This window comes from Drosophila guanche, unplaced genomic scaffold (genome assembly GCF_900245975.1).
Source record: "Drosophila guanche unplaced genomic scaffold, DGUA_6, whole genome shotgun sequence".
Classification (NCBI taxonomy): domain Eukaryota; kingdom Metazoa; phylum Arthropoda; class Insecta; order Diptera; family Drosophilidae; genus Drosophila; species Drosophila guanche.
Genome location: NW_022995763.1, coordinates 270,974 through 293,882, shown reverse-complemented (window position 1 = coordinate 293,882; position 22,909 = coordinate 270,974). Strand labels below are relative to the sequence as shown.

At 47.6% G+C, this 22,909-nt stretch overlaps 1 protein-coding gene across 8 annotated transcripts in view; it reads right to left on the bottom strand.

Moving 5' to 3' along the window:
• Window positions 1-7,259: 7,259 nt before the first annotated feature.
• Window positions 7,260-22,909, bottom strand: part of LOC117591027 — a 40,535-nt gene continuing 24,885 nt past the window's right edge. For 2 of the 8 annotated variants that reach the window (XM_034284114.1, XM_034284119.1), the window contains 11 exons: window positions 15,818-16,037; window positions 15,481-15,744; window positions 15,305-15,416; window positions 15,050-15,242; window positions 14,699-14,907; window positions 14,502-14,632; window positions 13,847-14,439; window positions 10,400-10,623; window positions 10,033-10,339; window positions 8,579-8,791; window positions 7,818-8,518 (listed from right to left, as the gene is read on the bottom strand). In XM_034284114.1, the coding sequence (XP_034140005.1) occupies window positions 7,920-8,518; window positions 8,579-8,791; window positions 10,033-10,339; window positions 10,400-10,623; window positions 13,847-14,439; window positions 14,502-14,632; window positions 14,699-14,907; window positions 15,050-15,242; window positions 15,305-15,416; window positions 15,481-15,744; window positions 15,818-16,037 (3,065 nt within the window). In that variant the 3' untranslated portion in view covers window positions 7,818-7,919. Of the gene's footprint in view, window positions 7,742-7,817; window positions 8,519-8,578; window positions 8,792-10,032; window positions 10,340-10,399; window positions 10,624-13,846; window positions 14,440-14,501; window positions 14,633-14,698; window positions 14,908-15,049; window positions 15,243-15,304; window positions 15,417-15,480; window positions 15,745-15,817; window positions 16,038-22,909 lie in introns of those variants that run through there. The other 6 variants (XM_034284120.1, XM_034284122.1, XM_034284121.1 and 3 more) reach the window with 6 other exon arrangements.

Sequence of the window (22,909 nt, the reverse complement as noted above, 5' to 3'; positions counted from 1 at the left end):
GGATGTCTTTTCTGTATCTCCCCCCCAAGAGTTCGCTCCACAGAATATCACATAGAACTGTTTTTATTACATCTGTAATGTACAATCAACAATTTTAACAACGAAAACTGTCGTATATATTTATTTTGTTACGCTGCCAAATATTTGACTTGACTTTGAGTTGCACTGCCCACTGTACCTAATTGTCAGCTACCTGCAAACAAATGCATTTATGCTTGCATAAGCACCCGCACGGCAGCAACCAATGCAACGGTTAATTTGTCTCTCAATCGCTCTTGCACGCTATACTCGCAGCCTCGCTCTCTCGCCTGCCTGCCTGTTCTGGTCTGCACCTCTGCAGTCACTCGTACTGTGCATACGCATGCTCTGTTCACATACTCAAGAGTTCCCTCCACAGAATATCACATAGAACTTTTTTTATTACATCTGTAATGTACAATCAACAATTTTAACAACGAAAACTAATTCATTCTGCACTGCACAAAAAAGAGAGAGCAGCTCTCCAACAACTCTCTCTCTCTCCCCCACAACCCGCATTGGACGATCGTCAAAGTGTGCATCTGGTCCCCAATCAATCAATTTGGGTGCCTCTTTTGGCTTTTCGCTCGCAGTCGTGGTGGTGGGACCTCAGCGGTTTCCCCAACGCTGGAACGTGGAGTGTAATAGCTGGATTCTTCACTACATGTGGATTGACTTTCACCAATGTCCTTCGCCACAGAGTCCTCCTTTTTGCCGGCACTCTTTTTCTGAGAGCCACTCTGACACTGGCACTGGCACTTGCCAATGGCGCGTCCCATGCCATCGAACAGATAGTGTCCGGTATCGCTTGGTCCCGGACATTCGTATTTATGTGCATCATTCTTGCTGCAGCTGTCTCCCTGCTGAGCAGCAGCCGAGGTCTTCGTCTGAGGCAAAGACTTCTGCCCCGTTTCGCCTGATGCCGGATTTTTGTGTTTCTTAGAAGTTTTTGTCTTTTTGTGGCACTTTTCACGTTCATCCATCGAATTGGGCTTGGAGTTGGACTTGCCCATAGCGCATCCTACGGCATCCCATCCATGCGTTTCCTTGTCGCCTTTGCCCGGACATGCCGAATTCTGAAGTGTCAGTTTTGTCTTATTCTCTCTGGCTTTTGCTGCCACAGCCAACAGCTCCTGCGGGTAGCCCATCGATTGCCCAGATTGCCCAGATTGCCCAGATTGCTCCACTGGAGATGGCTTCGGCTTGTACGATCCCCGACAATGTGCAGCTTTTGTCGATCCCAAAATTAACTGACATCCAAGTAAACTTTGTTGAATAACCTTCTGCGATGCATCGATGCATTGCTGAGGAACTGCCTCTGCGGGCACCCTGCTGCACATGGATTGCCCACTTTGAGATGGCGGAGATAGCTTTGGGTCGAAGAATGTAATGCCTTCACGCCTGCCATCCATAATATCCCTAGGGAAATGATCCTCGCATGATCCTGCTGCTGAATGCGAAGATNTTCTGCACTGCACAAAAAAGAGAGAGAGCAGCTCTCCAACAACTCTCTCTCTCTCCCCCACAACCCGCATTGGACGATCGTCAAAGTGTGCATCTGGTCCCCAATCAATCAATTTGGGTGCCTCTTTTGGCTTTTCGCTCGCAGTCGTGGTGGTGGGACCTCAGCGGTTTCCCCAACGCTGGAACGTGGAGTGTAATAGCTGGATTCTTCACTACATGTGGATTGACTTTCACCAATGTCCTTCGCCACAGAGTCCTCCTTTTTGCCGGCACTCTTTTTCTGAGAGCCACTCTGACACTGGCACTGGCACTTGCCAATGGCGCGTCCCATGCCATCGAACAGATAGTGTCCGGTATCGCTTGGTCCCGGACATTCGTATTTATGTGCATCATTCTTGCTGCAGCTGTCTCCCTGCTGAGCAGCAGCCGAGGTCTTCGTCTGAGGCAAAGACTTCTGCCCCGTTTCGCCTGATGCCGGATTTTTGTGTTTCTTAGAAGTTTTTGTCTTTTTGTGGCACTTTTCACGTTCATCCATCGAATTGGGCTTGGAGTTGGACTTGCCCATAGCGCATCCTACGGCATCCCATCCATGCGTTTCCTTGTCGCCTTTGCCCGGACATGCCGAATTCTGAAGTGTCAGTTTTGTCTTATTCTCTCTGGCTTTTGCTGCCACAGCCAACAGCTCCTGCGGGTAGCCCATCGATTGCCCAGATTGCCCAGATTGCCCAGATTGCTCCACTGGAGATGGCTTCGGCTTGTACGATCCCCGACAATGTGCAGCTTTTGTCGATCCCAAAATTAACTGACATCCAAGTAAACTTTGTTGAATAACCTTCTGCGATGCATCGATGCATTGCTGAGGAACTGCCTCTGCGGGCACCCTGCTGCACATGGATTGCCCACTTTGAGATGGCGGAGATAGCTTTGGGTCGAAGAATGTAATGCCTTCACGCCTGCCATCCATAATATCCCTAGGGAAATGATCCTCGCATGATCCTGCTGCTGAATGCGAAGATATGGCCTCCTCCAGGGTGTGCTGATCGCCTATGGATCGTTCCATCTTGTGGGGCGGCAGCTCGTGCAAATGCTGAAATCCTTTCCCAGTCTGAATACCCTGATCCTTGGCATCCCCCATGGAATGTTGACGTCCGCCCAACGACTGTTTGGTAGATGCCTGCAGTCTTGGCTTAGTCTGCTCTGTCTTGGGTCTGTCCCGCAGCTCCCGCAGCTCCATCCACTGGAGCTGAGCCGGAGGCACCTGCTCGAATATGCCATCCAGTCGCTGCTCTCTGATGCATCTGCTCAGTTGGCTCATGTAGGCACTGCGTGTGTCTGCCTCGAGCTCCGTGTTGCACTGCATCAAGCTGAGTTTGTTCAGCCACAACTTGGCGAGGCGATACTCTCGCGTGCCCATGTCGAAGGCCTCCGCCGGCAACGGTGTACGCTCCAGGATGCTAAAGAATTCGTTGAATAGCGAATTCATTTTGATATAATGCCCCTTGGGACGAGTCTTTGGATGACTATCCATTGTTGTTGATTGCAAAATGTTTTCTGTTCTGTTTGATCAACCGAAAGGGTTTAAAACTGACATAAATTTCCGTGCATAGATAGTTTATGTATGCATAAGCACCCGCACGCACGCTACGATTTCGAAGATAAAAGAAAACTAAAATTTGTCGATGTAGATGACAGATGAAGAAAAAAAGGTAAAATTTCTAAAAGTTGTGACGCGTAAGAAGCGTCTCACACGTCCCTTCTCATATATATTTGTTTTCTTAAGCTCTTGATTCTAAAATAAATTGCAACTTCTTGCTGCAAACAAATAAAATATATTGTGCGTGGGGAAGGGTTAACATAGGCGAACAAACTCTGACTGAACTCATAGGAAATAACACGTCGAACGCAACCGACGACGGGCCCTCCTTACCTAATTGCCTCATGCGCCTCACACACCCAAAGTGCAAGCAGAGGAACCCCCCTTCCCTCAGCCGCCCACACATATATCGTACTCACTCTCGCATGATACAGTCATGAAAGTACGAAAAAAGGAGGACAACAAATCACGCAGTCCCAAACCCCCAAACCCCCAAATCGAATCTCACGAGCACACATTTTGGTGTATAATTTTTTTTTACATTTTTATTATTTTTCTGTAGTTAAGTTGCGTGGTTTTGTGTGTTGGCATGGCTCTGGCAATTACAACATTTAGTAAGCTTCTGCATAATTCTGCAATTCAATTGAGTTTTGTGTTTTCTTATTTAACAAACATTTTTGTAGAGATTTTTCTGTAGTGTCATTTTGTTTTGCGCTTCGTAGATGCGAAGATCGTTCATGGGTCTGTTTTCAGATCAGCTCAAAAAGAGTCGTGGCTGTGCACGGAGTTTTCTTTTTGATGTTTTGTTTTTTTTTTTTGTTCTTTTTTTGGTTTTGTTTTGCTATCAAAAGTGTGCCGCGGGGAAGCCTGCCCTTCCCTGTCCAACTTTCGTACATGTGCAGGCCACAAAGGTCCAGTGGTCAGTACAGATCGGGTTTGGACAGGCCAGGCTGAATCCCGGCAAGTCCGAGATTTTGGGAGTAGTTTCGGTTAGTTACAGCACGGCACAAAAAACACTTAGAAACGCCTCTGGCTCCAAATAATGTACATATGTATGTATGTATTGTAAATATATTTTATGTACATATATGTATGCACTTTTTTGTGTTTTTATTGGATTTTGGTTTTGGCGATGCATTTCTGCCATTCGCCCGACTTTTGCTTTCGGTTTGCTCTTCAGCTTTCTATGCTATGTGGTAAATGGTGGGTAAATACATCAATACATTCAGTTCAAACAGTTATTTTGACTCGATAAGACTCGATAGACAGTTAAAATACAGCTATGCATGTTTCCATTGTATTGATATCGGTTGCGATTTGTGTATTTATCTGTAGAGGCTAGTCACACATAGAACACCAAAAAAAAACGCCAACAACTGTTGTATTTGTATAACTATTACAAATTGTATGTACATATGTATGTATGTATTTATGTAAATGGTTATTCTGAGTCGTCTGGGGTCTCTCATTCACAATGCCATCGTTCTACCATGGGGCTCTGTTTCCATAAACTCGGTATTTTTGTTTTGGGTTGGAAATGAACCTTTGCTTCGTTCGAAAAGATCCATTCCTAGACATTAAATGCTACCCATTGTCTTTCCCAACCTCCGCCTGTGCTTCGTCGTTCTCAGTTTCGGTCTCTGGATATCCCACATTATCAGATGGAAGTCCCAACTTTACTACAAAAAAAAATATTTGATTTTACCCCTTACAGTGTTCCGTTTGGGTCTGCGTCAAAGGTCAATTCGTTTTGTTCTCTGTTCATTTCCGTTGTCGCGTTACCAATCCCGTACGTTCCCTTCCGTCCTTTCGGATCAATGTTCTATTCTACTGCTCTGACTATTCCGTACTATTTGTTGTATCTGCTTCGATTATAACTATTTGTTCACATTGAAAGCGTTTAATTATGGTTTCCTTTTTTGCTGTTTTTGTGTGTGTAAAAGAGTTTCCCCTCTTATTTATGTATCTTGTTTTCCCAGTGTTGTTTCAGGCATTCTTTTCATTTGTTTTATCGAGTAGTAAGTTGTTTTGTAGATATTGAATTTTGATATATGCGACTTTGAACATTTGTGTGAAACCCTTTCGGAAATGCTGCCGTTTACATTTAGTTTTCTCTTTTGTTTAGAATTTGCTTTGCTTTACCGACTTACCGGCCACAAACTGTACATTTTTGCTTATGTATTTTGCCAACTTGTCTTAATTGGCTATGATTTCGGTAAGTAGTCCTCAAGTGAACTGTTTGTAGTGTGTCGGGCATTAACCCTAAATCCATGAAATATGCATTGAGCTGAGAGACCAACACGGAACGAGGTTTTCGGGTTGACATTTTGTCTTGAGAATCTTATCTATGGGCTCCTCTCATTCGGATGTTTCTATATACTATCTATGTAGGTTTGAATTGTCCTTTGATGCTCTGCTTTAAAGGTTCTCTTCTTTGTGTGTTTTGTTTTGTTTTGGGTTTCGATAGATCTTCATATTGTATGTATCGAGATATAAAATTAGTTTGTGGGTTTTTACAGAGGGTTTTGGGCTTTTTTTTCGTATCTCTTACACATGTATGTACATATATGCATGGGCTGTAGGTTACTTCTTAGTATTTGAGAGTATTCTATAGGATAATTGTGTCACTTGGAGCCTTATTAGAAAAAGCTGTATTCGAATGTATTCGAAAGATGTACCAAGAGGCATGTATTCCGGTTTCCGGTTTTCTGGCTGAGGCTGAGGCTATGGAGGGGCGCAGCCAAGGCGGTTGGTCCTATGCTAAAAACTGGATTGATATTGATATGACAGACAACATTTAATACTGCTTACGGCTAGAAGTATTGGCTGCAAAACACGATCCTAACCTAAGGGACATTTGCATATTTACTCGATCAAAATGCAAATGCAAACCAAATGCCCCAAGCTAACATTCACTTTGAGATCCAAAAGCTGATATTTTGAGCCACTGGCGAACATCAATCAAGTAAGCAATTAAGCAACGTTTGTGATATTCCTAGACGTCCCAAAAGCTACATTCCATCATTATTTTTGATTGTGTACATTGAGCGAACATCAATCAAGCAAAAAGACTAGAGATAATATTCTTAGCTATGCCCAGGCATCGTAGGGATCGTAGGCAACAACGTTTTAGACATTATGCAACTTTGTGGATCTTCATTAGATCCATTAGAATCCAAAACCCTATAAATATACATACAACATACACTGACAGCTGCTGCTATTTGTGCCACTATTTGGTGACACTTCAATTATCGCTTATAGCTTTGGAAGGCATCAAACATGGAGATGCCATTCACTTTCCGCGTTTTCGGGGAAAATTCGAATTCGAGTTTCATGCGTGAAAATCTATTTTCACAAATAACATAACAACATTTATAAGACTTATGTTTTCGCCCTGTCCTTCTCCCTTTTGGTCAACCAAACAGAAAAAAAACCCGGCCACGCCCCCATGGTGTCTGTGGTATCCCTTAGGGGGAAAGTCTACAAATATTTGTTCTCGCCTCTGCAAGAGTTTTGCTTCAATGTCTTCAAGGTTCTATTGACTCTCATACAAACGTTGAAGAGTTTTTAGTTTTTAGTTTTTAGTTTTTTTACTCTGCTTTCTTCAGCCCATCCCGAGATGTGTGTGCCACTGCCTCCAATGGGAGTTTGCTTTTGGGTTTAATATCCAGAGATGCCCAGGCTTATGCTGGGTAGTGGTATGCGGTTTCTGGTCATCGTAGTACGAATTGTTTTTTCTGTATTCGTTATGTACAATGGGTCATGTTGTTGGTTATCCTTTAACTTACGCTGTATATATTGTGTGTATTTATTTCTTTGTTTATAGTAAGTATAATGAGATGTATCTCTCGGTAGAACACATCGTGAGTAGTCAGAACTACCTTCAGAATGTTCTTCAACCGAAAAGACTACTATTTGCCAGACTCGTACGATTCCTTTCGCTTTACACTTTAGTTAGTCCTATTGCTTGGGGAAGAGCAATTTTGCATCCCCATCCCCAATCCCAATCCCATCTTACAATGCTTAATTTTCTAAGGTTTAACATTTAAATTCTCTTTTTTACTTTGTTAAATCTTTTTTGATCAAAAATCGAATGCCATTTGGGGGGGCAGGGGGTTTATAGTACCAGCCTGGGAGTGGGATGTGGTGGGTGGGGGGGGGGGGTGTGTATTGCCGCTCTGTTCAATCAATGAATCCGCCCCTCAAGTCGTTTTGCGCGGGGTGAATGTAAGAGTTAACAATGTCAGTTTCGATTTGGATGGTCTCAGGCGCTGCTTAGCGGTGGGTTTATATACAAACACACACACACACACACACACACACTTATAGATATACACACACACAAAGACACACACACGAACACACGCTTCGATAGAGATTATTTTGGTTAATAGCGCCGACCACTTGAACTGCTGCCACTGGGACAGGCACCATCGCCGCTGCTCCCGCTGGCCCCATCGGCCGCCCACCGCTTGCGACGTGCCTCCTTGGCCGCCTGCATTTGGGCCGCCACACGGCTGGTGCTCGGGCCCATGTTGAAGCTGGCATAGAGCTCCACCTCCTCGTCGGTGGCGTCGCGCTGCTGCGACTGCTGCTGCTGCATATCGAGGGCGGCGGCCAGGGAGGCCATGGCATAGGCGCGCACATCGTTCGGCGGGTAGACTGCTGAGGCAGAGTGGGGCATGGTGATGGCACCGCCACTGGGGCCACTGGGGCCACTGGGGCCACTGGGGCCACCCAAGGTGGCATCCATGTTCGTTGCCGCGGTGCTGGTGGTGGCTGCGATGGTGGCACCGAGCGTTGGCTGCTGGTCCAAATCGAAGCTCACATTCTTACTATCTCATCCACCCCGGTGGACTTGCACGGTGGCCTCGGCGGACTCCTGCTGCCGCAGCTGCTGGCGGTAGGCGTCCAGCTCGGGCATGCGGTAAGTGCCCAGATTCACCTGCACCATCAGCGTCTCCATGATGCGCTCGTTCTTCATCGACTTGGAGGGCAGAACGACGGTGAGCAGCTCGCTGGGCGAGATGCGGCACAAATTGAGATCGCGCGTCAGCCGCTCCATGATGCACTCGAACTCGAACTGTGTGTCCTTGTTGGGATGGTTCTTCAGCTTGGCCACCTTGTGCTGGGCCCACGCCAGCATCGCCTCGAACTTGCGTATCTCGGGCGTCTGCAGCTCCCTGCACATGATCATCTGCACCATCGACTCGGACAGATGCAAGAACTCCGGGCACTTGAACAGCGCATGCGCCTTGCTCTCCACAAACGACAGAATCATGTTGACCAGCTCCGAGGCGGACGTGTACCGCCAGTAGTAGTTCTCCAGCGAGATGAGCATCGGGCAGACAACCTCGATGCGCAGGAATTGCTTGCAGTGGTGAAAGCACGCCTGCAGCAGCTCCGGCAGATCATAGTGCTCCGCGGCACACAGCAGTCCTACAAAGTGCAACATTAGCCTGCATCCAACTGGCGCACATCACATCCCAAATGACTCACCTGGTATGGACACACAGGTCAGCGGACACGTGCCCGTGTGCAGATAGTCGAGCAGCACACGGAACGTATCCGGATCGAATTCGATGATGTTGAACTCCGTCTGTGCGAGCTTGGCCCGGTCCACCTTTTGGGCATCGGCGCACACGGAGAGCCGGGGCACAGCCAGCTGATTGTTGCCCGGCTTATCCTTGTCCTTGTCCTTGCTGTCCCTATCTGCACTCGACGCAAAACGCGGGATTTATCGATTTTGGGGGTTGTTTTTGGTTGTGGTTCGGTATCGGTATCGGTATCGGTATCGGTATTGGTATCGGTTTTGGTATCGGTCCGAGAATCGATTGAAAATCAAAGTTTGCAAATCATACAAAAATAATCGAACCGAATTCCATGGAGCGATTTGGTTGTTTGGTGGGCGGGGTGGCGGATCATAATTAACAAATAATAATAGGAAATTAAACATATTTTTTTTTTGTTAAATCGGATTAAGGCGTGGGGCGTGGGCGTGGGCGTGAGGCGTTTTGGCGAGTCACGTGAGATGAGAGAGATGGCAAAATGTTGTTTGTTGTTTAATTTGAATTCAATTTGTTTGTTGATTTAATTTTCATTTTGTTTCGTTGCATTAAATGAAAGTAAAGTTAAGAAAACGATTTAGACACAGAGCAAGAGCGACAGAGAGAGCGACAGAGAGAGAGAGAGAGAGCAAAAACAAGTTGAATGTTGGCCAATTTTTGTAGCAAGTTTCAGGTGCAAGCAAGTAAATAAATCAATCAATTTTGTGCACAATTACAGCAGAGTAAAATGAAGAAAAGTGTTCTCAAAAAGAGATAACGAATTGAGCAGAATAAATGAAGCAAAAAAGGTGTTTCGTGTGTGGGCAAAAGTACAAAAGAATATTCCAAAATGTTGGTGCAGAAATGAGCTCAGGCAAAAATAAATGCAAGACGATTGATTCATGGGTTAATGTCAGATTATGTTCATGGATTGAATACACAGCAGGAACACGTGACACGAGACACGAGACACGAGTGCAGTAAGGATTAGCCAATTATAGAGAGAATGCAAAAGAAAAAAAAAACCAAAGGAGTTACGTCCAAAAATATTTGAGGCAACGAAAACAGAAATTATTCGGCATTTTGTACAGTCGATTTTGAAGGACATTTGAGAGATTGAGATTTTCAAGTAGAACGTCCAGAAGTTCCATTTCGGGGGAGGTGAAGATATTTTGTGTGTTGTGCGACGTGCGTATTGGTATTTGGGGATGCAATTTCGCGGATCACAAAAGAGTATTTTACAGAGAGTTTTGTTTCGGGAAACAGTGTGTATGACAGAGAGAGAGGGAGAGAGAGAGAGAGAGAGCGGAGAACAAACAGGGGACGTGGAGAAAAAAGAAAGGAAAAAAGAAAGAAAAAAAAGACACGCATCGATATTGTTGCATTGCATTGAATGAGAACCCTTACTCGAACAATCTGTCGACGATATCCACTTCTTCTTGTCATCGGGATTCAGCTGATTCGAGTTCTTGTTGCGTATGGAACGACCCCAGCCAGCCGTAATTGTGCCCAGGCGGGAGAAGGCGCGCTTCACCATCGGCGACGATGGCACACTCTTCGGTCGTATCGAGTCCGAGTCCGGCACCGTCAGATAATTGTTGCTCTTCGGCTTTTGGTTTTGGGGCGAGACCAGCGACGGGGCTGGGCGGGCGAAGATCTCGGCGACGGGTATCTGCGGTGAGCCGAAGCCCGTCTGGATGCCGTAGAGCATCTCCTGAAAACAGGCTTGCAATCAGTTCCGCAATGGGGAACCAAAATGTAAGGATGCTCTCACCTGAAAGACGCGACTGCGCACGCCCAGTATGGCCCGGACGCCAATGAAGCGGGCCTTCTGCTTGGATTGACCCACCAGGAAGACGACATCGAACAGATGCGAGTTGCTCAGGCACGATGGCTCCTCGTTCAGGAACACTCGCGTAAAGTCCTTGGCCAGCTGGTCGTAGTCCTCGAACTGATCCCGCACCGAGTCCAGCAGCGGTGACGATGGTCGCATGTGACCTGTTCATGGGAGAGGGTGAAAAAGCGAGCAGCGAATTACATGTTAATCCTTCCCACATGGGCAGCCCTTAGCTCAAGCCCTTAAGCTCTTTTCGGACTCCCTTTCGGTTCAGCATAAATAAGTTTTCTTGGTGCATTGCTGCAATCTGTTAGTTGGTTCATTTTCATGCGTCTCATGCGATGTTCTTTTGGGAAGGACACCCAAAGCACTACGAGGTGTATTATATGTTGGATTGTTGTGGGTTCAAAGCATCAAAGTATCATCTGTGCATGTGTTGACACTACTTATCCCTATGCCCTATTCCATGCTATCCGCTGTTCGGTTTGATACCCTTGAAATGTGTGTTACCAACAAGCAGGCAGGACAGACATCTCTAATCCGATTGAATGTCGTGCGGCAGCAGCTGCCATATGGAAATCTTGCCATGAACTTGATAGCGCCAAAGGCAGCCACCATTTCCAACCCCTTTCAAACTTTCACTATCCACAGCCGCGAACATATGTGTGAGTGTATGTGTGTGTGTGTGTGTGTGGGAGGCGGCTTTTATTGTATTTTGATTGGAATTTATATGTGCCAGAGTTGCCTGTCTGGCTCTGGGTGCGGAATGCCTGTGGCGCCTGCAGGTGATTGCAAGTAATTGCAATCGCATAGAAAATACTCGTAAACACTCGAATAATTACAGCTGTGACAAAGATGGATTCCGTTGCGTGTACCGTGCTCAGTCCCCCTCGTCCAACTCCAATAACAAAGCGATAGAGATGTACGTACATAATTGAGTTATTTTTGATCAGCGAGAGAGCGAGAGAGAATCAAATATCGAAATCAGACATGCCCATCCTGTGAATCTGTAGTTCTGCAATTCTCTTCAGCTTTCGCTCTTCATTCTGCACTTTTCGCTCTTCATTCTGCACTTTTCGCTCTTCATTCTGCACTCTCTCTCGCTCTCTCTGCCTTTGGAATGAAGCATAGATCAAATGAACAGATTACCGGTGCACAGCTCTTTGGGGCCAACGTTTGTGGTTTCATTTTGTGTTGGTTATTCGGTTTGTTTTTTTTTTTCTTGTCTTGGACACACATCCAAACGGAAAATCGTTGAACAATTACCATGCATATTTTTGTAGTTTCAAGCTTGTGCTGCAAGCTGAATGGATACCACAGATTACTATGTACATATGTTATGTGTGATTGCATGTAGAGTCTCTTTCTCTGGCTTCCACGATCTTACTCCAGGCAGAAAGGGAAAAACGCGTCTTCCTTCTCTGCCATACTTAGCGCGTTCATAACGGATCTTCACTTTGCATTTACCTCTCAGAGAGGAGCACAGTGGGACACTAAGCGGGAGAGAGAGAGGGGGAGAGAGAGAGCGAGAGCTTTCTTTGGCACCTTTGCTCTCTTGTTTTTTGTAGTCTGTTGTTTAGCTTTAAGTAGGGGGGTGGGTACGCACAGACAACAGAGACAACAGACACGAAGTCAAAAACGTTTCTTGCTTCTCTGCTGCTGCGCGCAGCCGATAAATTGTGCATGTGGCCATACGAAGCTGGTTCTCTGCAGCACGAAGCTTTTACGCTCTGCCTGAGCCGACTGCGCTGCCGCAGAGCTATTCCTCTGCCCATAACATATGACGCTGCCAGAGCCTAAAGCATGCAAAGATAAGCTTTCAAAGAAGAGAGGAGTTCTCAATGCTATTTAAATTGTTGCACTAGAATCTCACACTTAAGCTTTTGCCTTTTCTCTCAGTGAGAGTATAGAATCAATAATTTGCATAATTTTAATATGCACAGTGGGGAGTGCTGCGTGGGCTGTGCTCCGACGGGGATCACTTCCATTTCCATGGATTGTGGGTGCTCTGTGAAATCGTGTTGAAACGAGTGGCTCTGTGTGGCTGTGGCTGTGGCTGTGGCTGTGGCTGTGGGTGTGCGGTGCGGGAGGGCGATAAGCAGGCAGCGGTGAGTGTGTGTGTGTGAATGAATAAATCAAATTAGATTTGTGTTGTCTAATGCAACAAATAGCAACACATAAATAACGAGAAATCTAAACAAATCACAACAACAGCAACAGCAGCAGCAGCAGCAGCAGCAACAACGACAAACGGAAGCGGAACAAAAAAAAAGAGATAGGCAAAAGCGCCAGCAACAGCGACAACAACAGCAACGAGCAACAACGAACAACGAACAACAAGCGGCAAACAGCCGCCTTGGAGAAGGGGACATGTGTGGAAACAAAAGATTTTCTCGGGGCTGATAAAATAATACAAACATGAACAATATTTCTTAGCCGGACAGCACAGGACACACGAATAAAACAAGCAGCGAACCGGAGAGCCAACTAGCGACTAGGGGGCTACCCTACATAAATACGAGTATAAAATATGTACATAACATGCAAGTATGTAAATCCATGGGCTACTTCTTTGGGGATATGACAAAGCTTAACCCGAGTGCCAAAATACCCAAAAGGTAAGCAGGCAGCAAGTCACTGATGTGGGAGGGGGCTAAGGGACAAGCAGATTGTTGTCTATGCCAGCAGCGAGGAGTGGGGAGGAGGAACGGGAAGTTGAGTGGACCAGCCCCAGCCCCAGCCCCAGCCCCAGCCCGAGCCCGTGACTAGTGTCAGACATGAGGCAGAAACGCCACGAGCGCAGCCAACACACACACACACACCCGGATGTGTTAATGGCGGAAGCGGAAGTGTCAGTGTGTCCCTGTGTGTCTCTCTCTGTGTGTGTGTGTGTGTGAAATGATGGCACAGACAGGCAAGACAAAGCGATTAATCAAACATACTCGCCGTCGCAATTCGCACAGGAAAAAGTGTGTCACACCACGAGGCGAAGCAGCTGCAAATGCTTCGGCATTGGCGGGACTCGGGGGTGGCTGGGGGTTGCTTTTCTTCTCCTTTCTTTTTGGGGGTTCCCCAGTAATGCTGCGCAATTTGTTCTCACGATTTGCATATAAATCTCTTTAAAGTCTGGCCCAAAAATGTGAACTCAACACAGTTACAAACGGGAGACTGGAAGATGTAGAATTTAAGACGAGTACTAAGGATGCAGGCTGAGGATGAGAGATGGGAGAAACAGCAGTGCCCCAAGGATCAATGTTGGATCCTTCGATCGGAATTGGGTGATGTGAGGCTGTAAGACATGCCTGAAGAATGTGTGGTGAAGGCAGGGCTGTGCTTGTGTGTTGTGGTGTGGTGTGTTGTGGTGTGGGGGTGTGAAACACATACTATGCCTCACACAGAGGTGCAGCATGGCGCAACACGATGTGTGTGTGAGTGACGACGTTGAGTGTTGCAGTTGCTGTTGTTGGTATAGTTGTTGCTGTTGTTGCAGTTGTTGCAGTTGTTGGTGTAGCTGTTGGTGTTGTTGTTGGTGTATTTGTTGTTGTTGTTGTTGTGTCTCTGCATTGCTGCTGTTTGTTGTTGTTGTTGTTGTTGTTGTTGTTGTGTGTTGTCTGTGTGCCATTGTCTGCCCCCAGCCCTTTGAGGCGCCCGTTTCCTCGGCCTTGCAATAGCAACAATTGTTGTAGGTTTGTTGCAGTTGCAGTTGTTGTTGTTGTTGTTGTTGTTGTTGTTGTTCATTGTGTGTATTGGTGTCTAAGACGCGAGCATGCAACATTTTGAAATACTCATCCTCACCAATCGGTCGCCAGGAGCCGCGACGGTACGGCTTTGGTATCTGACCAGTTTCCGCATGATTCGATAAATTCATCACCAGATCCTCGAGCATCTGCGACCGTGTACGCTCCTGCATCCGAGCAAACTTTGGCGCCGAGTACGAGGCCCGCTCACCATTCACGATCTTCGTCAGCAGCCACTCCCTGCAGTCGCATACGAAGTGGTTTAGCTTAAGGTCAGTGTGGTCTGCGTCTGTCACACTCACCGGAACATGGGGCCCTTCTCGAAGACGGACTGCTCCCAGAGATACGGCTTGTAGGCGCCCACCTCGTCGCGCGTCACCACGGAGACCTCGTAGCGCGTCGGCTTGTGCTTGATGCGTGCCGAAACGCGCACCTAAGAATGAATTGGATTGGATTGGCTTCGAGCATATGAATGGAATCGAATAATTGGGCCACTCACCAGTATGAATGTGTGCAGAAAGTGACTCTTGATGCAGGCCGGACTGAAGCGTGTGTTGTCCGCCTCGAGGAACACCACGCAGACAATATCGTTGCCAATGTGTCGCTTACGCTGCAACTTCTGTGGATCGTGCTTCTCGTACGGCAGCAGCGTGGAAACGTGAAACATGATCTCAATATTGCGCCAGTTTGTATACACAGAGAAGAGCCCTAAAGGAGACAGACAGACAGAGTGTGTGGGATTATTGTTCAAGTATAATTCAAGTATAATTAGTATGCTGAGACTGAGACCCAGCTGCGATTCTCTGCTGCAATTGCTGGAGCCGCCCGAGGACCTTGTCGTATGTCTTACCAGTTAGATCATGGACCGTGTCGAGGCCACCTTTGTACTTGTCAAAGCCGCGCAAGCGCACACGATCGCCGAGCAGTGTGAGGAACTCATCGAAGAGCGGTGAGTTTTCATTATTGTCCAGTATTTGCTCTTCGGTATATTGGTCCTCCTTGACGAATATGACGCCGACTTTCAGCTCAGATTTGATGAAAACCTAAAGCACAAGCAAACACTAATTAGAGATGTCACATAATATCGTGGAGCGTGAGCCCTTACCTGATCCAGCTTCAATAACTCCTCCGGTGTGTCTGGTAGTTGTCCCAATGTTAGTGGCGGATTTAAGTTCACTTCTTTGCCCAAGGAACGAACAACCTCCTCGCGATTATATCTGTCAGAAGGGGTAAACAGTCAACAATGGTTGATCCCTGCTTCAATTGAAATCTATATCCTACCGGTCGGCAAAGACGCAGGAGGCGGGTATTAGTCCGTGCACCGTGTAGGAGCCGGCACGGACCAGAATGCGAAACTGATCGCGTCCGTTGAGCGTCTCCTGCTTGATGGACAGTATGACGGGGCCAAGATCCTCGTCGCTGGTGAAGTAATTCCAGTGCTCAGTGCCATAGAAATACTTCTCGTAGGTCTCCTGCTCCACGGAAATGAGCTCGAAGGCGCCCTGCTGATCCCACTGCTCCTCAATGGTTGTCTTTTTGCGTGGACTGTGCGAGGAAAGATTCAGTTTTCATTGCTGATTAATCAACTGATGGGCCCCGAACCCAGAGCCCAGCTAACCTTGGCGTGGCCTCCGAGTCCTCATCGTCCTCGTAGAGATCGCTGCATTCACGCTCCAAGTACGCATCGCTGGCACTGCCCGCCCTTGCGTCCTCATGCTCGGAGTCGCTCTCATCCCAAATGGTGTGTGGCGTGGGCATGGAGATCTTCTGGCGCGAACACTCGATCCAGTAGCCGGGCGTGGGCATCAAATTGTGCGGATACTCCTCGCAGAACTCATCTGAAAGTGACATAGATTCAATGATTAACCATTGAACAAAACCAAATGAATAGTTGATCAGGGACGCAGCCCTGATTAAATTGCATTCATTGCAAAACTTTGCCCAGTCCCCCCACAACCTTCCTTGCCAGTGCTTTGGCGAGGCAAACTTTCGCTTCAAGTTGGCTTTTGCAGAGCCTCAATTCCTTTTGGCTCTAAACAAAATCATTAAGTTCAATTCAATTAAAATGCAAATACCGTCAAACGCTGCTCGTCTGTCAGGATGGCAGGATGGGGCAGGCGGTGCGTGGGGGAAAACTTTGCCACGCTGATTGAGTTGGAAATTCGATGCGCTGCGCTGCGGTGCGGTGCGCTGCGGTGCGTGAGTCAATAATGTGCCACGACTCCAGCCTGCCACAAAATGATGGCCTCCATGCTGTGTGTCTCGGTCTGGCCATAAAACGTTGCCCGTCTTTTACGCAACTATGATCTAATTAAGGAGAGCAGCAACACCGCTGCCATTCCCATCACATGTGCCACACATTTTATGCCGCAAGTTGTACCCTGACAGCCAGTCAGGCTGCTGCTGCATGTTTTTTTTTTTGTTGCGGTTCTCCCAGTCAGACACTGGGCCATAAAATGCTGCTGCTGCTGCTGCTGCTGCTCCAGGGTCTGCTCCTGCTGGCCAATTCAAATTTGAATAACTCGCAGCGTGCGCCCCGCTAAGTAGGCTATGAAATTCGCTTGCTCTCGCGCTGCGGTCGTGCTCAGGACACACACACACACACACACAGTGGAAGTGGAAGTGGAAGGGCAGCTGCGGTACAACCTCAACTTTGGTTTGGAAATATAACTTTTAGCTCAACTACAATTACATTTACCCCCGAACCACAAATGGTATGGCATCCTGGGTAGTCGCCAAAGCGGACTACAGGATGTGCCAGCGAAAAGGGTATGGAAAAATCGTGTCAGCTTCGCTTTCACAGCCCATTGGGTGGACGCCTCCTCCTTGTCTGTGTGCTGTGTGCTGTGTGCTGCGTGCTGCGTGCGTGTGGCGCCTCGGGCTGTGCAATAGATTTGATTTTGTTTAAGGCCCATCCCATGCGGCCCACATTTTGTGTTCATTTGGATTTACGCAGCCGTCTGGTGGCTTATCTAATTTGGCGGTTGCCAGCGTCACATTCCTTGAGCCGCTGCAAGAAAAGGTTGCACAAATGAAGGGGCCATCGTTTGTTGCGCTGCGAAACTACGAGAGGCAACGAATGGGCCAAGAAGCAGGCGGCCAGCAACGGAGGCAGGGCTCGGGACAGCAATCAAATGGATGCTCAGAGCTGGTGCTGGTGCTGGTTGAAGTGCTGAATTTATGGGGTAATCCTGCTGCCGAAGGACACCGGATATGGCATAAATATCTACTAGAACTGCAAGTCGAAAGCAACGAGAAAACGGCGCAGCATTTTGCTGGAATTGAAAGCTGCGAGAAAAATGAAAAAGCTGACATTTCCGCTGAGGAGCTACCTCCAGCTGCAGCTCCCAGTCTGTGCAGGATCTGGTGCTCCATCTGCAGAGCTGGACCAGCAAGCGCATGTCCATCACATGCCTGCAGCCGGAGCATCATTTGCGTGTCTATCCGGTGAGTCCCAGTGCCGGCTCTCGGCAAGTGGCAGCTCCATGGACATGAGGAGTGTGCAGTGAGGCGGTTTCAGTTTCAGTTACAGAGATACAGATACAGATCCACAGCTTTAAGGCAGCGGTGCAGTGCAGCGAGGGAGAGAGAGTAAAGCAATTCCCCCCACAGCACTTTTGTATAATTGCCACAACGTGCTGAGTGTGCCACGGGCTGAGGCGTAGAGGTAGCTCCAAGTGCAAACATTTACAGTGCAACGCCAATGCTGCTGCTGCCCCGCAGTGTTGCACGGTTGCGGGTAGCGGTTGCACACATTTTATGGCCACTATTTGTGGCGCAATATTTGTGGCAAAACATCTCCCAACGATTGCCAATCAAATCAATCATTTCGCCTTGCAAATGCAATACGAAAATTGCCAATTCTTTTTTTTTTTTCTGTAGGTTTTTTTTGTCTTTTGCTTCATTTAAGGTTTTATTCTTATGCATTTGCCGTGAGCTAATCTGAATCTTTCGATTCATTTGCTAACGCATTCAGCTGGCCACAAGGATATCCGCTTACGCAACGCACCAGCCAGGACATGGCCATGGTTCCTCTGCCTCTCTACTCCTGCTTCGCTTTTGCTTCTGTTTCTGCTTCTCGTTCCGCTGGTTTGACAGTTTGCCACCGACACTGCCTCTGCCTGTGCCTCTGCCTGTGCCCCTGCCCCCATGGACAATAATGCACTTTGAGGGCACATGACGGTGCGGGATTTGTTGTTACATTTAAATGGCAGCCATCAAGGACCACAAGGACCACAAGGGGCGGCGGCTGTCCTGCGCTCAACTTTTCAAGCAACTCATCTGGTTTCGCCTTTTTTTTTTAATGTTTTTTGATGCGCCATGGAAATCCATTAGCGTGGCAGGCTGGCTGCCGTTCCCTAGCTCCCGCGATGACAAATCCTTCAAGGATCACGCAACATTGCATTAGCATAAAGTGCCGGGCGGGCGGGGGCGAGCACCACAATGGCCTGACATTTTGGCAAATGACTGCCAGGCATAATGGCCGTAGATCAACCGAAGGGGCAGGCATAAATAACAAACACATAAGAGCTGTGGAAATGAATTTAAATATGAATAAAGAGCCGACACTTTGCATTGTAAATTCCACACAGCATGCAGGAACGTTACTCGCTACTCGTTACTCGCTACTCGCTACCCGTTTGCTGCCTTCTAATAACTAGTTTCCAATTGTTGTGGGCATAATGAATGATTGCCAGGAGAGCAGTTTCTATATCTAGATCTTGCCCCATCCGCCTGACACTTTGCCTCGTGGCCTGGCCCCGTGTCAAGCAGCGAGATACTCGCACTTGACATTTTATGTTTGTTTTCGTCGCCGCTGGCCTGGCTTTCGGGTTGCGCCGCCAAAACGGAGACTACTTTGGGTGCCATTAATGATGTCAATGGCGACAATAAGGACGGCGCGGAGAGACAATGAAGCTGGAGCCACGGGTCCAGCAAGTCAAGAGGGCGCCCGCGGGCCACTTGTAACTTTAGACGCCTCCGCCTCCGCCTCCTGCTACTGCCTCCCCACCATTTGCTGTCCTCTCCATTGGTCTATTGGTTTATTTGCATTCTCTATCGATTGCTTATTAATTGTTGCCAGCCGAATGGCAATGGCAAATGGGAAATCGGTTGTGCTGCTAAGTGGAAATTGCTTTTGACTTTCTTCACTTTACAGTACTATGATTTCATCTGCAGCCAACTGGTGAGAGTCTGGGGAGTGACAGGGAAAGGGAAAGGAAGAGGGAGTCCTGCCATTTGCAGAAACATTTTCTTATTCTTTGCTGTTATCAATGTTGAACGGCGGAGGCCACAAAAGCAGAAGCAAAAGCCCGAGCCGAATAACAATGGATATAGAAAAGGAATAGCGAGAGAGAGAGAGAGAGAGAGAGGGCTGAGGAGTGGGAGAAAATAAACACGGAACGGGGGCACAATCGAGGCGAAGGCGAGAGAACAAAAGTTTAAGTAAAAGCAAACCAATTCTACCGCTCAAAGCGACAAATGCCAGGAATACGAACAGGGGACTGGGGACAGGGCAAAGAACAAATCAAGCGAGCAAATGCTGCGGGGGAGCAGGAGCTACAATTCTAGCCACAACGTACATTAAATACTCTAGCTGCGGGTTCCTTTTCTAGCTGTTTCAAATTGCAAATCAGTGGACAGTCCAGCGTTGCAACAAAAATGCGCGTATGCAAATACCAAACGCGATTTCAGTCGTCTCCAATGGTCCGCGGTCCCCTTTCACACAGCTTGTAAGTGTGCATGGGGAAATGAAATGATTGTCGAAACTCAAAGCATTTCCAGCAGCGAAGACTGTGGGACGCGTGTAAGAAACCTAAGGCGCTTCCATTTAAAAACAAAATCTGCACAGAGTGCATCGTGGTCATAGCAGCGACTGCAGCTGCCTGCCTCGTGTGTGTGTGTGTGTGTGTGTGTGAGTCGTTGATCTACGCCTCGTGCGCTGCATTTGCTTCTGCCACTTCACTTTCACTTTGACTTTCACTTGCACTTGCACTTCCGTTTCCGTTTCCGGTGTTTGCCCAATCGAATTTCATTTCTCGTCGATGCTTGTGGAAACGCCCCACACTCACTGTAAGAAGTAACACCAAGCTGCTGCCAACGAAAAAGCTTTGGCCATTACAATTTACAGCGAGCGATGGGGTCCAGGGTTCGAATGGGTGGCGTATGCGTAATATGCGAGTGTGCGTGTGTGCGTGTGTTTGTGTGTGTTTGGTGGACTTTCCCTATAACTCTGTTGGTTGCTGCTGCTGCCATTGCTGCCCCTCAGTCTGTTGAAGTCAAGGAAAACAAATTTTAAAACGATTAAAATCTCTGTCCGCCGCCGCGAAGACCCCAGGAAGCCCAAAAACCTGAAGCGTAAGCACAAAATTTCCTTATTAATAATTTAGTAAGAAGAACAACAACAAAAAAAAAAACAAAATGAAAGAGAGCAAAAAGATGGGCATTAAAATTCATTAAAGCGCAAATATCAAATAACAGAAAGCGGATAAGAGATAGTAAAGAAGGCAGGAAAAAGGCTGGAATTTGCACCAACCCCTAACCCAACTCCGACTCCGACTCCGACTCCGACTCCGGGTCGCGTGCCGTTCGACCCAACGACAAGGGGTTACCTGCCAAGAGCAAGTCAGACAGTCAGACAGTCAGACAGTCAGAGAGAGGGAGAGAGATGGCAGCGATAAGGCAGCCTCCTGGGCGGGCAGCCAGCTTCTGGCCGGGTCCGTCATGCATTTGCATAAAAGTCAAGCTAATTTTTGGCACCCTGTTTGCGTTTAATCAAAAAATAAAGACCAGAAATGTGAAATGTGAAATGTGAAAACTACGCGCCAGGGCTTGCCCCAGCAACATGGGAATAGAGGCGAGTGGAGATGTTCGAGTCAAGAAGAACAAAATGAATCGAAAAATAAATGCAGTGTCAGTTTTCAAAGCCCTTTCGCTGAGTTGAGCATGTGAAGATGGAAGATGTGATGGAAAAGGCACAGCTATTTACTCCCTAATATTACTTTGTATTCCGCACGTTTCAAATGCACTTGGAACACTCTTTAATGGCACATTGTCAGGCTCTTGTCTGACTAGTGGAAAGTTCCTCCTCACAGAATACTCTACTGAACCCTCTTCTGAATACACTTCCGAATACTCTTTCCTCTTTGCAAATTGTTGTGGGTGGTGGTGCCGGAATTACTACTAGGGGAATTTAGTTTATTGGTGCGGAGTGTAGCGGAGAAAATTGGAAATTCATGTTGACAAGTGGCTGTGGCGCTGCCAGCGGTCCTAGAACGTGATGAAAATTTCAATGCTTCGAATTACGAGTAAGCCGCACGGTCGCACGGTCGCAAGTAACGACCAGCGGATACCCTGCACGCACGAGGAACACCCTGAAACGACATGCCACAGTGCCCAGTCCATATGCCCCATGTTGCCCAATCCTGGCTGTGGCACACACAAAGCTTCGCCGGATTATTGAAATATATTTTCCCTTTGCTTTTCTCATGGCTCAGCAATTAGGGTTTATTGCCTTTAAAGTGGCACTGCTGCTGCTGCTGCTGCTGTCCATTTTGGTACGTCCGTTTCCATGTTGACTCTGGCTTGACAATGCTTGTGCTTGGGCACACACTCGAGCAAAGTGGCATTCAACACGACGGGTCGAAGGCCCTCGTCATCATCATCATCATCATCATCGTCGTCAGTGGGAGGAGAAAGTAGTGGAAAGAGTCCCTGCCCCAAGCTGTTGCAGCTGCACTTTCGTTAATCAAGTTGCAAATTGGCCAATAAGCCGCAAAAAGTGTACACAGGACACGTCCTCAAAACCCATTCGGTGTGAGCGGCAAAACTGCAATGGCAATTGCAGGCGGCCACAGCCTACACAGTAAACAGGACCCCAGTAAATATAATGATTCTCTCTCAGGAAACTCTGGGACTATCAAAGCAGGGAAATTTATGTCAGTTTTAAACCCTTTCGGTTGATCAAACAGAACAGAAAACATTTTGCAATCAACAACAATGGATAATCATCCAAAGACTCGTCCCAAGGGGCATTATATCAAAATGAATTCGCTATTCAACGAATTCTTTAGCATCCTGGAGCGTACACCGTTGCCGGCGGAGGCCTTCGACATGGGCACGCGGGAGTATCGCCTCGCCAAGTTGTGGCTGAACAAACTCAGCTTGATGCAGTGCAACACGGAGCTCGAGGCAGACACACGCAGTGCCTACATGAGCCAACTGAGCAGATGCATCAGAGAGCAGCGACTGGATGGCATATTCGAGCAGGTGCCTCCGGCTCAGCTCCAGTGGATGGAGCTGCGGGAGCTGCGGGACAGACCCAAGACAGAGCAGACTAAGCCAAGACTGCAGGCATCTACCAAACAGTCGTTGGGCGGACATCAACATTCCATGGGGGATGCCAAGGATCAGGGTATTCAGACTGGGAAAGGATTTCAGCATTTGCACGAGCTGCCGCCCCACAAGATGGAACGATCCATAGGCGATCAGCACACCCTGGAGGAGGCCATATCTTCGCATCCAGCAGCAGGATCATGCGAGGATCATTTCCCTAGGGATATTATGGATGGCAGGCGTGAGGGCATTACATTCTTCGACCCAAAGCTATCTCCGCCATCTCAAAGTGGGCAATCCATGTGCAGCAGGGTGCCCGCAGAGGCAGTTCCTCATCAATGCATCGATGCATCGCAGAAGGTTATTCAACAAAGTT